The following is a 16,684-nucleotide window of genomic DNA, read 5'->3' as shown; positions in this document are numbered from 1 at the left end:
TAATTGTTTTATTACCATGTTACGTGATTCAAGAGATGATCTATGTAGTCTTTGCAAAATTTCTCCAGTTCTCTTAGAACCTTATGTAATACTTCATTACCTTGTGGAATTTGGACAACCCATAATGACTACTGTCATCTTGTGTTTTGGAAAAAGTCCTTCAATTTGGGTGAAACTCTGACAAACCTACAAATTACACTTTCTGAAGAAAATCTCTAGGATGCAAAGAGTTAATCTTTATGATGTCTGAATGGCTATATACGTGGAAAATATATAGCCATATTTTCAGATGGCTATAAGGTTCACTATCTTCAGCTACCTGTGCTTGAACGGATATGCAAAACGAATAAAATATTTTTGTCTTATGACATTTCTCTGAACCCACTGGGTAACTAGATGCACACCTGTAAAACAAGGAGCAGAACAGAGAACACTCTACACATCACAGCTACTCTGAATGAAAAACACATTTTATGTTAAGAAATACATTTTTATATATATTTTAGAATAATCAATTTGATATATTTTGCTTATTCTGTATTTTATCCCCCACCCCCCCAAAAAAAAAAAAAAAAAAAAAAAAAAAAAAAAGATTACTAAGCTAAATCCCATGCTTATACATGTGGTAGTCTTTAAGGTATTTCAGAAAAGAAAAAAAAAATCTCTCCAAAATATATCTGTTTTCATGAAGGTCAAAATGTTACAAAAGATTAACAGAAGGATTTATATCACACTAAACTGGAAGGGGCAACATTCGGATTTTGTAACTCAACTCCAGACTGCTCAGAAATCTCATTTTGTTATAAAAAACAAACCCTGCAATCCTGAAACCTTCACAGGCAGCAACGAAAAGAATTCAGATGTAAAATGGTACGTAAGAAAGAAATTGCTAAATATTTAGGCATAAGAAATGGTGTTATCATCACTGGATGGTTCTAGGGAACAACAAAGATCTTCAGTACAATCTAAAATATGATGGGCTGTCATTAGTGTCCCTGTATTTAGACATTTTGAATAAATAACATAAAGTTATATCATCCAGTTTTTGTTTCCTGTCTGAAAATGAGAAGGAAAAAAAAAAGGTAGAGGTTAAATATTTTCCAAATGTTCTGAAAATAGAATGCCAGTTCAGTTCATATTTAGGGAGATTAAAATAGTCAGATAAAACTATCCTTTTCCTTTCCAAACTCTAGTGAGGATTTTGGATGCCAGTTTAAAATTCTGATCACTTAAAATTCCAGCAAAAAATTAAATCAGTTAACACCATTTTTTTTTTTTGGTCTAACATAAGAATTCACATCTTTAAGAAATTATTGAGGTAAACCGTTGCAACTGATAAAAACTAGAATTGAGAACATATGAAAGAGAATGCTTAATTCTGGCTAGCAATACTTCTTGATTGCCATGTAGGGTCATACAGAAATACAGGTTACACTGTCCCTTCTAAGTTCCAGGTCACACAAGAGTTCTTAGCAGTGATTAAACAGATCAACTGGATCACTGAACAATCAGGTATATGAATGCTTAGTTTCTTTGTTTATCATAGAATCATAGAATGGCTTGGGTTGGAAGGCACCTTAAAGATCATCTAGTTCCACCCCCATGCCCCCCCCCCCCCCCCAAGTTATTTTTGCTCATTTCCTTTTTAGATATTATTAAACTATGCCCATGTTAAGATATACATACATATGTATATACATATTTGCATCTTCCACACATAACTAATATGACAGGTTTTAACTAATATGTCATAACTAATACGACAATTTTCCAAAGTGCATGTAGGATCCAGACAAGAGGTGAGTCTGGAATGATGGCATTTCTGTATGGGTGCCCCCCTAGTTAATTCACGAGAATTCCAGGGGTATTGCTTTCAAGGACAGCAGCCTTTGAAAATCTGTGGGGATTACTGCATAAACGAATGTTGGCTGGCTGCCTGACTAACCACAGGTAAGCCTTTTTTTGTCTACAGTGGGCTACGCAATGCTGTCAACAGCTTTCAGGAAGAAAAATCACTGGGCGTGTCAGTACTGCAGTGGGAGTAGAGAAGGGCAGCCACCTGTTCTTCTGACCTTCATAAATTACGACAAAGAAGTTGCAGAATTTCAAAACCCTTGAGTTTCTGTGTGTGTGTGTTTTCAATTGTTGTTGTTTTTAATGGAAGAGATAAATAGCCCTCTATTTTAGTACTCTATATAAACCTGTAGCATATTAACACTAAACATCATCCTAGAGAGGACCGTACTGCCTGTGAATCTCTGACTATTGCTTGTACTTTGATCTGCAAAGAAACAAATGCAGTTTGTCCAGAATAAGGTTCACAAAAACTGCATATATTAAGAATTCTCATAATCATATTATTACTTCATAAAAATGATTACAAATTCTTAAGTCTTAGTACTCCCTAATTCTTACGTTAACAATTAAATTAACATACTGTATTGTATTTATTAATGATGTACCCATATACTCACTCTAATAATAATTTCCCCTATGGGAACTTGGTTTTAAAATCTAAGTGACAGAAAACATGGAAAAACATAACGTAATTAAAAATTCATCAACCCATAGATATGGTATTGTGCCATGTTGTTTCAGAAGCTCTCCTGAATCACAGCTTTGTATGGTTGGTGATAAGGCTTTCCGTGCCTCAGAAGAAGCCCAAGTTCTTGGTGGTAAAAGAAGAGCTTACAAAGCACATAAGGAGCATGGGCATCAGCAGATTCTGTCCACAAATTAGATATGAATGCACTGTATGTTTTCATTTCAAAAACCTCGGCTTGGCTAAGTTAAAAAATGCTTTCCTTAATACAGGAAAAAATGAATCACAGACTGGAAATTGTGACAGCAGTATTCAAGGATGTTCCAAGTGTATCTGTGGTTCACCACTCAGATATTTACCAAGTTTCAAGCAAAGACTTTCATCATACAAACCCTATATTTATGCTTTAATAGTGATGTCAAAAATAGCACTGTATGCTCTATTTCTGAGATTCACTGTTCCCTTCTGACAATCACCTTTGCCAGTGCACAAAACTACTAAATGCCATCAGAATGTGACCCTACATGATGGAAAATCATTTACAAGTGCCTAGACTTTTGTTTGAAAGGAGTATCACTTCTGTTACAACCTCAGCAACAATAACGGACCTTATGTTACTATGAAGCTAATGAGCCCTTTGTAATAACAAAACTACATAAGAATCTGATAAGCAGAGATTTTTAAGCCAGGTTTACAAACACAAACCTTCACATGTGTTTTAATGCACAGTGGAGGTATGATGATAAAACAATCATTAAGAAGTAATTTGGAAGAGATGGGATTCTTGGAGATGAGATCAGCTTTTTTCCAAAGCTAGTGATAACTTAAACATTTTTTTAAATACCTGTAACTATGAACTTTAAATGAGTTCACCTGAATTATTTTGTTCCTGTACAGAAAAAACAACAGCTGGTGATGAATGTTAACGTAAATGTGATTGTAACTACTTCCTTGATATCAGAGATGACATGGGGACAACAACATCAATGCAGTTCTAGTGTCTCAATTCCGTTCACAGAAGAGCTTATCTCACTTTGCTTTATAAGCTACAGCTGGCATAAAAGTTACGGGTAAATAAAAAACCCAGCAGGATAATGATGACAGGGCCATTCCCACTAAAGAATCTCTTCCTTCACTGAACTATATTTATATGTAAAGGAAGTACTGTGCTAATTCTACCTCTGAAATGTGGACTGGAAAATACTTCCAACAAATACATTATTCTTCCCCATTCAGCATACCACTGCGACTGCCTCAGGATACTATGCTTTGTACCAGCACCCTTGTGGTAATATGCCCTGTTATTTTACTTCTAAGAGGAAAAAGAAAAGACTAGATATTTGTTCACTTGTACTCATGGCTCACAGCCTTATGGTTGATGATGAAAATTCAGAATAAACTGCCAACTATATTTCTACGTGTAGTGTTGAATCCATGTGGCTTTTTCAGGTCCTGTTTAGCTACATAGGGATGATACATGGATTTTGGCAGTTTGTGAAGACTCACAAGCACATAAGGTTACAGGTCAACTGATTTTCCAGTGTTTTATTATTATTATTTTTTTTAGTTCTAGAACAGAAGTTGTTATATCTTGATCCCTTTAAATAGACTATATTTCTTTGTGCTGGAAATAGCACTGCAGATTAATAATAGGTTTACTCAATGCCTTCAGTCAGAGCTAACTGCTTTCTGGCTTCACCCTCAGCTCTATGTCTTCTGCTTTCCTGCTCCTCCTTACTTTTAACCACTGACTCCATCCATCTCATTCCATGCTTGCTACATTACTATTAAGTCTCTTTCCCCAAACCTAGCCAAAATATGTGACTTCAAACTCACTAATGTCTAAATTCTCTCCCTAATGCATTAGGACACTGAAAGCAATGTATTGAGACGGTGCCTTCAGAGAGTCCTGTGTCTCTTTCAGAAAAAGTAGAAGCTCAAATGATTTGGTTGGCCATGCTTCATGAACAACCATCTATCCCCTCAATATATTCAATAAACTGTATTGAACGAGCTCGCTGTGCCTCTGACTCCCAGGTTTTGTTCCAGTCCACACCAAGCTGCTTCTTCCTCATCAGTGGGTAACCAAGCTTCCCTATCTAAATATTTTCCTCTAATTCTTCAGCTCTGCTGATGAACTTTCTGTTGATTTCCTGTCATTTAGCTGTACCTAGACTCAACACTCTGCAAGGAAGATTACCTCGGGAAACAGTGAGGAAAAATTGAAACAAACATCTTTGTATCTTTTCTGCTGCAGAAGACTGTGGAGTGTACAAGAGAGATTTATACAGTAAAACTGTCTGTTCTGTAATCTGTTAAAGCAGGAACATACAGCAATATATTTTTGTCTACCACATCCAAACAAGGAATCATCATTCTTTTCAAACTATGACTTACAAAACCCAAGCAGGTATTAAGCTATACTCCTCCAATGGGATTTTACAGTCCAACTTACTCTCTGTGGTTTACAAAAACATCTGTTTTGGAGAACTTTCCTTTTTGGCAAATGCTGTCTCCAATCTAGAACTCATCTCACCTATTTCGGACATCTATAGTGTGGATTTTGGTATCTGAACTAAACACTTTTTGCAGTCAAAGCAAAGAAACAGGCCCTTCCACCTGTGATTTACTTTAATGAAAAGTAGCTGTCTGGCCACGCATCTTCAGAGCATTATGAATGTGGTCCTTGAAGACTGCAAAGTTTTCTGCACTTTGGAGATGGGTAAGGGAAGATGAATAGTATTTGAATATAGAACTAAAAAACAAAACAAAACAAAAAGGCTTTTGAGAATGCAGTGACGTCCAGTCCACACTGCTGCACAATTATGCACAGACAGCTTGGATTCAGAAGTGACTTCAAAGTCAAATAGAGCCTGAGCAACAAGTCCTGCAAGTTCTGTGCCAAACATGTTTTGTCATCTTTGTGTCATGTCTCTGTGAACACTGGAGAGCACAATGCAAAGGCCTGACTTCAGAGTCAGCATGGATTCAGTACATCTTAATTACTGCTTAGTAGCACTCATGACAATGGGGTGTGTCAGCACCATCTCAAACAGTGCTCCTCATTCTGTGAGACCTTCTTACTTGGTTGCAATGCTACACAATGTCCAGAATGTGTAATGACACCTTTCTTGGCCTGGGAACAGCCTAGCAAAAATTCTGTAAAAGAAGTTACTGGAAGGGAAGGGAAGGGAAGGGAAGGGAAGGGAAGGGAAGGGAAGGGAAGGGAAGGGAAGGGAAGGGAAGGGAAGGGAAGGGAAGGGAAGGGAAGGGAAGGGAAGGGAAGGGAAGGGAAGGGAAGGGAAGGGAAGGGGACAAATTTCCAAATGGAACAAGCCAAATTATGGAGTTATCTTCCTGACAATCTATACAAATTAACTAGTGTGTTCCAAATATACATTAAAAATAGAATTATACACCTTCACTTTCACATATAAAAGAGAATGTTTTGTAATAACAAAATTTATTTGGATAGTGTATTTAAAATATGAATTAAAAGTAAGCCTTTCAGTCTTTAAATATACATGACAAAATCGAGATCCATAAATAACAAATGACCAAACATCAGATGTTTCCCAGTTACTTAAGTGCTATATCTGCACAGGATTTGAAAGGAAATGTTAATGTCTAGTTTCTCAATTAAATAACAACCATACATAAAGTCAAAAGCAAGCAATTTAATAGTAAGATTTTGTAGACTCCATTTAACACTTCGAAAGTTAACCGAATAGTATGTATATTTTTCATTCTAAATATCACTGTCATACTTGGTCATGTGAAATCAAAACAGCACTGACAAATGTTGTTTTGATAAATGAGTTTTAGTACTAATGTAATGCAAATTAGTTTTGCCTTTAGCAAATGATGAAGTTACCAATGCTTCCATTTAAAGAAAAAGAGACTTATACAGGTATTTACATGAATTTCATTAGCGTTCAATTATATGTATGTGACAACAATATTAATATTATGTTCAGAATTGAAATATTGTGGCTGTATCAAGTTTCCGCATGTTGATCTGCATTGTCAACACAAATTAATAGTGATATTATCAGAAAGATAGAGTAGGATCCTTCAACAACAGGAAATTATAGCAGAGGGCATGCATCATATGGCCAGTAATTGCAATATTCATGATGGAATATTTTTTCTTTTATGTTTGTGAAGAGTTCTGTGGCAGAATGGGAGTTAGGGCTGCTGCTGTCTCATGCACACCCAACAGCTCATGCCTTTGCATCCGAAAAAGCCTGAGCAAACCTGCCACCCAGTGACTTCAGATGAGAATTGCAAAAGAGATGTAAGCAGTAGGCAGGAGAAAATCCCTTTACTCATTTTAGAAGGGGGGGGTGGGGGGTGGAACACCTTTATGTAAGAAAATGATAACAAATGAAACAGAAATGTTGAAAGTACATATTCCTTTCAATTACGTCCTATATAAACATTTATATTTAATCCCTTACATTTTTAAAAAATATCCTATATTAAGTGCTGAATCCTGAAATAACTACAAATCTCAGCTACAGACTTGGAATGCAATCCTACTGCCCCCTCTGTCCTGAGTGATGAAGAACGAGTTGCTTGTGGAAGAGCAACAGAAATTATCTGCACTTACTTTGCATTTGAAAGCAAAAATAAGGCTCAGAAATACAAACCAACAAGCTTCCCCAGCTTCAATTATTTATACCTGTATTGACTGAGTGCAAAAGGAACATAACAAACTAAGAAGCATCCCTCAGCAAGACAGAGTTACACTCTGACAAATAAATTAATTGATGTTTGGTTCTAAGCTACTTAACTTTAACAGTCTAAATGAATTAATAGTTAGTCACGCCTCAGCTACTTCTGCATACTATGGAGTAAGCATCTCTATAATCTATTGAAAGAGCCAAGTTACATCTAGCACAAGATTCAACACCTACATGAAGTGAAACACCTCTCTCTCTCTGTCTCCAGACTGTAGAAACAAGACAGGTCAATTTGGTTTTTAAAATATTGCAGAGTCAGGAAGTATTTGGGATCGGGAGACCCAGGACCACCAGCTATCTCTGAAAGATGAAGCAGGTGGCTAGAAACCTTAATACTAAGTCAAACTTCAGAGAGAATTATGCCCTACACACTTGCTGAAGCCCATACTTGCCCCCAAACTCATTCTCTAGAAGTGTTTTGGTAGAAAGCGTCCTAAAATTGTGATTAAATTTCAGAATAAAATTCCTAAATATATATATATATTTTTCCTTCTGTTTTCCTTATTAAAAGGAAAACTCAGAGGTGTATGTCGATATAAGAACTTTTCTTCAACACATGACAAACAGATGGAGAACGTTCAGGCTTTACATCACAAAGTCCTCTGGTAAAGGCAGTTTCACCTTTCTTCTGCACCAAAATCATTGTTTCATCTACTCTTTTAGTCAGATTTGCTGTTTAGCATAACACAACTTCTTTGTATGACTTCTGTCAAGTGGTTAAAAACAAGCAACTAAAAAAGAATGGACAAAATTAGGAATGGTTCTTTCTACAAGGATTCCTTTTACACAGAATACGTTCAATAGAAGATTTACCCTTTAAGCTCTTATTTTGACCAACACGCAGACTCATTCTGGCCTTTATCTGGGGAAAAATTAATGCTATTTGGAGGTGATTTAAGCTTCTCCAAGGTACTGCTATGTAGTGATCAGTACCTATGTGGAAATAAAGACATCAAAAGTGTGGCCTAACAGTCACATGCAGGAATTTTTTTGGATGATGCTGGAGTATTAGTGTAAATCTACATAGCTTGTAGATATAAACAGAACATCAAATAACACTTTTCTAATTTCTTAGTACTCTGCTACTGAGTTTGGACATAGACTTTCGGGAGCTTTATTTCAGAAAGAGATTTATGTCTTTGGGTTTCAATATTTTCCAGCTGACCTTCGTATAGTTCTACCGTCTTTTTGGACAAAGACTCGTTCTCTCACCTAAAGAGAGCATGGTGACTTCTTAGGGATAATTACAGCTCAGCAAATGAGCAGGCTAAGGCAGCTCTGGGCCTTTGAAGGACTGGTTTGTTCCAAAGCAGACTAAAATAGCTATGCTTGAAATATCTTCTCACTTAGAGATAAACAGATATTTAAAAAATAACAACTGAAAAAAATAATCTCTTGGTCAATGGAAAATTAAATAACGTTGCTGGTTTAGGACAAAGACTCTGTAGGAGCTACTGTTAGAAGGCAGATAAGTTTGAAGACAGAGCTGAAACTGACTACAGGCCCTGGAGTTCTTGACCTCACAGGCACTGTTAGCAACCTTTTCTCTCCACACACAAGTTTCTCTTGGGAGCATGAAAAGAATCTCTATCTAAATTTGAGTATTTTTATATCATTTAAACTCAGAACAACAGAATAAATATATAAACACTCTGAGGTTGTGGTTGAATATTACATAAATTATCATTAGACACAGGCAGAAAGGATTTCTGCTTAAGGTATTAATTTTGAATAAGCCTGACAGAAGACTGTAAAGAGATAACCATCTACTCAAACACAAAAGGTCTATAATTCCTCTTTCTATGTGCCAAAATAAGTGTCTTTGTATTAACTTGTTTAGACTTCACACAAACTCTTCTTGCTCAGTGTTTACAGACTGTTTGACTCCTACCCACCATCTGGCCCAGCCTTGTGCCAAATTCCAGAAATGCTGATGAGAAAAACATGGGCAAGTTAAAGTGGATGTATATGCATGCTTTTCCAAGATAATCTGCACCCTGTTTACTATCAAGCTACCTACTTACCAGTTGTATTCACTCTTCATCAGAGTGGGATTTAACTGAAATATCAAAATACTTACGTCAATTTAGATATCTGAATTCAGGTATCTACCTGCAAGTGTCTACATGTCTGTAAGGTGTCTACAGTAATTTTATGTTATGTTCTTAGCCTACTGTATTTATACAGACTTGAACCAACACAACAGAAAAAGTAAAACAGAAAGGACAATTTGTGATAAAGAAAACTAGTATTTCACATATTAAATAAGGATCTATAGTATCTTACCATAACATTCCTTTCATAATGTTCATGCTCTTTCTCAAAATCTATTACAAAGCCATTTAGAGACCAAATAAATGTCAGGTCTAATGTGGGATCATGGGATGCAATGCATTGCATGGTAGCATTCTCTCCAACGGTGACATCAACATTCAGCGGCGCTAAAGTAATCCTTGTAGCTTCTGTGAAGTTAACAGCAAACATGGAAAATTCCAATAAGAGTTTATGCAAATATAAGCTCAGTTCTGTAACTGTTTGATTATACATGAAACCACTCCCTCAACTCTAGTTTACATGTTATTCATGCAGCTACATTTGAAAAAAACAAATTAAACAGAACAAAGAAAAACTTCTACAACTGAAATGTCTAACTTGTATTTAGCTGTCCTTTGAAAATGATTATGGTTCAGTCTCTGAATCATATTACTAACTATGCAAAGCTATTTTTATTCTTTTACTATATCTCAGGTAGAGAGAAGACATGTTAAGAATCTTACGTGACCTGTGTTGTATTTCTTGTTTTAATTATAGTATTTATTATGTTTAAAAACCTGTCTCTTTCACAAACAGAAAGTTCTACTCAGTTGTCAGGCTGAGTCAAATTTCCATTACAGCATTGCAGGAACCAAGATCTTAATTTCTCTGCTGAGAAACAGTATAAGGGATGTATAACAAACTATACAAATAACTACACATGGAAAGAAAATGAATACAAGAAAAGGAAGAAAGCTGTACACCCCTCAGCAACGTCTCTTATCATTACAGAAACCAAAAAAAAAAAAAAGGCAGAGAGTTCAATGCTTGCTAGAGATCTTGGTACATGCATCAAATTTATGGCAAATTAGTGACACGATCCTGGAAGAAACTCACTGAATACTTGTGATACTTGTTCCTTTTCTCTCAGATACAATCATGAAACAAAACGCCACTGAATATTTGCTCCTCACACCATGGCATATAATAACTTCCCACAACTATGAGAGTGAGTGCCAAAACCTGGAAGATGATAGTCATAAGAGCTACTGCCACCAGTTAAGATCCAGGTTTCAGTGTGCTCCAAAGCACACACTACACCCTATTATAAACATAACTGCAAAGTATCTTCAATAACCTTAACATTTCTTGTCACTCTGACTTGGAGAGAAACTTTTAGCCAGGTCCTACTCTAGTAATCCAAAAAGTGCCTAATCCCGAGACTATGAGTATGGCACAACTACTCAGTATCTCAGATTGGAGTATCTCAGTGCTTGGAGCAACCTGTTAACATCTGATCTCTAAAACCCTTGCTATAGACACGTTTTAGGATAACTGATGCACTCTAATATTATGCTTCTATATTCAGTGTTTGGTTCTACTATCAGTGAGTTAATAAATGTTTACATAAAGAACTACCAGTCTAAGAAGTTGCTGAAACAGTGGTCCAGAAGCACTGAAAAAATAGCATGTGGGAAAGGCCATCAGACTTTACAGTGCCTATCAACTTCAGTTTAACTTTTAAATTTCTTGTAGTCACAACCAATGTCTGAAAAGTTTTATGAGCCACACAAAGTGCTTGGAAATGCCATTTTCAAAGCATTCTTAGTCAACACTTATCACTATCTGCAATGTGAAAATAATTTTGAAATATATCATCTGAACATTCTGTTTCTGCTGTGATGTAAGGGAGGCATCTTAGTCCTTTGGTATCCCTTTTTAGATGAATCAGAGCAGAATACTCCAAAATTTAGAACTTTTTTATACCTAGTTTATATAGTTCATAAAGCTATGGTTTAATTGTTTCACTGTGCAGATTTACTATGCAAATGTTCATCTTGATTTTAGAAGGTATGACTGGACTATAAAGAGGCTGGATATTTATTTATATAACCTTTCAAGATAATTAAATGGCCGAGGGTAATACTAGGACATGTAAAACTGCAGAAGATGATAAAGAGTAACTGCAAACATTGAAAAGATCTGATTAATCAAAATAAAGACTTACAATAGCATAGAATCACAGAAGCACAGGTTGGAAAAGACTTCAAAGTTCATCATGTCCAACAGTTAACCTAGCACTGCCAAGTCCACCACTAACCCATGTCCCTAAGCACCGCATTTACACATCCTTTGAATGCCTCCAGGGATGGTGACTCAATCACTTCCCTGGGCAGACTGTTCCAATGCTCCACAGCCCTTTCAGTGAAGAATTTTTTCCTAATATCCAACCTAAACCTCACCTAGCACAACTTGAGGCCATTTCCCCTTGTCTTATCACTTGGTGCTTGGGAGAAGAGCCCAATCCCCACCTCGCTATAGCCTCCTGTAAGGTAATTGTAGAGACCGATAAAGTCTCCCCTGAGCCTCCTTTTCTCTATGCTAAACAACCCCAGTTCCCTCAGCCACTCCTTAAAAGACCTGTGTTCCAGACCCTTCAGCAGGTTCACTGCTCTTCTTTGGACACACTCCAAGGCCTCGATGTCCTTCTTGTAGTGAGGGGCCCAAAACTGAACACAGTACTCAAGGTGTGGCCTCACCAGAGCTGAGTACAGAGGGACAATCACTTCCCTAATACTGCTGGCCACACTTTCTGACACAAGCCAGGATGCTGTTGGCCTTCTTGGCCATCTGAGCACACTGCTGGCTCATATTCAACCAATACCCCTGGATCCCTTTCCACTGGGCAGCTTTTCAGGCACCCATCCCTCAGCCTGTAGCATTGCATGGGGTTGTTGTGCCTCAAGTGCAAGACCCAGCACTTTGTCTTGTTGAACCTCATACAGTTGGCCTCAGCCCATCAGTCCAGCCTATCAAGATCCCTCTGCAGAGCCTTCCTACCATAGAGCAGATCAACACTCACACCTAACTTGGTGTCATCTGAGAACTTACTGAGGGTGCACTTGCATCCACTTGCATTGATAAAGATATTGAAGAGAACTGGCACCAATACTGGGGGGACACCACTGGTGACCAGCCTCCAACTGGATCTAACTTCCTCTTAATACAATAAATCAGCTATAAAAATGCTTGTGATGATACAGATCTGATGATACAGATTAATTCTTACATTAGTACATCAATGATGTGTTATTGAGCTGCCAAATCCAGCATGACTTCTGGAATAGACATTAAAAAGTGTATTTAATAAATGACTCTTCCACAATCAGTAAGACTTTGTAGACATAACTGTTCATGAATGTCATCTTTTCTGTCTTAATTCTACAGCTATTTATTACTTGACATCAGATTTAAAATATGCAGTTATGGATATTCAATCAGTATTCAGTCAGTAAATACTAATATCTTTAAGGGAAAGGAATTTAGTAGTTCACCTATATGGCTATATACTCCTATCTCACAAATTTAATGCATGTTTATTTAACCGCAATGCTTTCTCAGTCTTGTTTACCTCACCAGAGGAAAAAAAAATAAAAAAAAATTAAAGATGGTCGATAGGAGTCCCATTTCTCTCTTCCAGCCATGATCCTAGATTTGTGCTTGAGCTAAGCTACCAAGTTGAATGAGGGCATCAGAATGTGTCAATTTAACAGACTAGATTTAAAAGTCCTGAAAACTGAGATGCAATTTCTGACATGGTGCACATGTAACCAGTTTCTACTGTGCAATATATTTTAAAAGTGCAATTCATTTTTAAAAGAGCAACTAAATTAGAAAGAAAACATATAAAGTGGCTTGCAAAAGTACTGCAATGCTGGGACAAAAAATAGTGATTTTTAATTGTGGGATACTACCTGAAGCAAACTAATGCAATTTAGAGGTTTACCTGTCATTTCTAGAACACCAGTGCTATTAGCTTTTCCTCGGTTATTTTCTGCAAAACAGGTGTAGCGACCTTCATCCAGCTTTGTGATATTGATAATCTCCAGGCTCCCATCATCCCAGATTCGTATGCTATTGAAAGTGCAAAAATTACAGCAAGGGAAATAAAACATTTAGATCAGAAAGAAATAATTTCAGTTGGAACTGTAGTAAGTTAAAAGACACCACACTCATCTCTTGGAAGCTCATCTCTAACTGCTACATTTATAAACACCCCTATAATCCAAAAATATTTAAATAGATTGTGGCATGATTAGATGCCTCACATTGCTGGAGCAAGAGAGTGTACTTCTATTTACTAGTAATCATTTAAATATTTTTCTAACAGTTTTGTAATACAATTCAATTCTGAAATGTGAACAACACCAAACAGACTAGCTAAAGCTGCACGCCCTGCTAGCTCTATGGATCCACACTGCTAGTAACATTTTGGCATATCATTTTCCCGAAAATACACATTCTCCTGCCCATGAACTCTTCAAAAATGAGGACTAGCCTGCACGATAAATACAAACATAAGACAGCAATTTTAAGATTCATAGTGTCCACTAACAGTCAATACTAACCGGCTCCCATTTACAAGCAATTCAGTTCCTTTGCTCCAGGAGAATTTTGGCTTAGGAGCAGCTTTAGGTTTGCATTCAATGATAACACGCCCCCCTTTAGCTGCTAGGATTTTCTTCTTCATAGGGTTCAGTTCAAAAGTAGGAGGTGAAGCTGAAAGCAAAAATTAACACAAGTACTGCTGTTAGTGCCTTTTCTGAAGAACGCAATTTGTTTGCAACATTAAAATATATATATATATATCAAAAATATTGAATTGTATACGAATGTCCATTATTCGGACCAGTGAGAAAAATATGTTAATGATACAAAGATGTGGTGAGAAGCAGATGGTGATCTAAAAGAAACAGCGAAGATCACTGTGTAGTTACATACTGTGTTATAGCAGAAGTTTCTTTTTGTTCACTTCTAAACCTCCATCTAAGTTTAATCTAAGAAGATCAAAGCCCACTGAAATCAATAGAAAGTTACTCCTTTTCAAAGTCCTTTTGATCAGTCCTAATAAAATTTAGATTCCAAGAGCCTAACTTCTGTAAGAAGTTGCTCTGTCAATTACACTTTCAAATTGTATGTTGTTTTACTTTTCAGTGGTTTTAAACTCTTATCTAGCAACTTTCAGTTTGTTCCCTTCTCTCTCTTTCTAGTTTTCTGTTTGGCCAGCTATCTTTAAGTGCTCCCTGAGATGTACAACTGTAATTAGAGATGACTGTAGCAAGCATCACACTTATGTACCTTAGGTCAGACTTTTGCTTACTATTTTTTTCTTTATTTATAACTAAATATGAGAAAAAAAATACTTTTAATTACTTTGTATTTCAGTGTACCACCACTATTAACCATGCCAGCAAATATGTGCACAGCTTGGGGAAATATGGCTTTTAGTTAATTATAGAAGTACAGAGAAGTCTGCTTAAACATCCACATCTTACCAACAATGATGTTTGAAAATGCTCATGCAAAAAGTGCTCGTTTCTGGGTAATCAGGCTGGCAGTGAGTAAATGGCTATGGAGAAATAGTAAAGGATGAAGTATTGTGCAATGGGTTGGGGAAGTCAAATATTGCTCTTGGGAAAGTCTGGATGTGAGTTTGAGATGGAAAGAACACAGGGTAACTACTCCAAGGAAATCTCCTATGGAAGCCATGTCAAATAGCCAGTGCATCTGCACTAATGTCATCAGTGAAAAGGTCAGAAATTATTTTAAGCCTGTGCACTCTGGATCTGAAAGTCTAGCTTCCTATTAAAGGATGATGCTTTGGAAAATACAATGGATTAATAACTATATCCAGCCATCAAATGGGACAGCTATGTCACACGCAAATATTGAAACTGATCTTAATGAGCTATAGAAGGCAAAAGCAAGGGGAAGAGTGAAGAGAAAGATTTTCAAAGGCCTTGTGCCTGACAACACAGCTTCTAAAAAAGCAAATTTTGCCCAACAGAGGAGTGAGTGTAGGTGAGCAAAATAAGAAAACACTTCTCAACATGTTTTGCAAGCTTAACAGGGTAGTCAGCAACTCTATGCACTTCATATAATTTCTGCACTATCATTTCCTCTGTATGGTAATAGCAGCAAGCAAATAGAAAAAATACAGTAATAAAAAATTTCCATAAATTAGTATCTTGATTGCTCATGTTGTCAAAACCTTACTAGAGAGCTCAAATAAACCCCATCTCACCTAGATTCAGTGAGTGTTCTTTCCCCTCATGCTCACAGTAATTTGTTACCAAGCAATTCCTGCAAATAAGACTCGAATCTCAAGTAGTATATAGAGCAAATAATCTCACTGACCCACAATCTTCAGTTCAGCATTTGCATAAATAATTCCATGTGTGTTTTCTGCTATACACTGATACATGCCAGCATCTTCAAAGGTCAGACTTTGAATTCTTAGTTCACCTTTCCGGAACTAAAACACAATCAATAAAACAACAAGATATTCATATAGACAACATATACTGATGAATTCACGCCCATTCCCATTTCTTCACTTTTTTTCAGTGCCTGTGTTCAGAAGAGAGTCCATCACATAACATTAAGGTACTGATGAGATTTTCTTTTTATCCCTGCTACATTTCCATCCTTATGGCAATGTACATTCACCTTCTTAATTCTAAAGAAAGAAAGAATCAGTGTCAATATTTTTCTGGAAAAATCACAGCTGAGTGGCACTAGACAGACACACCTATTCTTCAGTCCATTGTTACCATACCAGTTCAAGCACTACTGATACAGAAAAAATAAACTAGAAATTAAATGTTTTATGCACATAAGTCTTTTTTCATTGTGCCCAGTGTTAAGAATGTTATTCTGTATGTATATTTTTTTTACAACAGTAAGAGGTCAAAGCAAGTCCGAATTAGATATGACTTTTTCCAAAGATTCTTCTGGGAGATAGTATAAAACATTCTATGTTACTCTTTATATATATATATATATATATATATATATATATATATATAAGTCTGTAAACCAAAATAAAGTACTTGATCTATTTCAAAAAAAAAAAAAAAAAAAAGTGTATAAAAATGCTCAAAAGGAGGTGGGATATTTTGTAAATTATAAATAGATTTCAATTGTTTTTTGAAAGACCATGTTAAAAATTCTTCTCCTTGTGAAAATTCTTTTGAAATGCTTTAAATTTGTATATGAGTCACTTGGAGTGTGTGGAGCATTGGAAAATTAAAGGAATAACATTTATCTGAAAAAATAATAGATTAAAGGACTCATATTTCTT

At 36.3% G+C, this 16,684-nt stretch overlaps 1 protein-coding gene across 6 annotated transcripts in view; it reads right to left on the bottom strand.

The window, feature by feature from the left end:
- CNTN1 (contactin 1) overlaps window positions 1-16,684 on the bottom strand; it is a 250,764-nt gene that overhangs the window by 50,112 nt on the left and 183,968 nt on the right. For all 6 annotated transcript variants that reach the window (XM_040551249.1, XM_040551253.1, XM_040551250.1 and 3 more), the window contains 4 exons: window positions 15,739-15,856; window positions 13,950-14,100; window positions 13,328-13,455; window positions 9,574-9,749 (listed from right to left, as the gene is read on the bottom strand). In XM_040551249.1, coding sequence (XP_040407183.1) covers window positions 9,574-9,749; window positions 13,328-13,455; window positions 13,950-14,100; window positions 15,739-15,856 — 573 coding nt within the window. The remainder of the gene's footprint in view (window positions 1-9,573; window positions 9,750-13,327; window positions 13,456-13,949; window positions 14,101-15,738; window positions 15,857-16,684) is intronic.

The sequence above is a fragment of the Cygnus olor genome, chromosome 1 (genome assembly GCF_009769625.2).
Source record: "Cygnus olor isolate bCygOlo1 chromosome 1, bCygOlo1.pri.v2, whole genome shotgun sequence".
Classification (NCBI taxonomy): domain Eukaryota; kingdom Metazoa; phylum Chordata; class Aves; order Anseriformes; family Anatidae; genus Cygnus; species Cygnus olor.
This window is presented reverse-complemented; position numbering and strand designations above follow the sequence as displayed.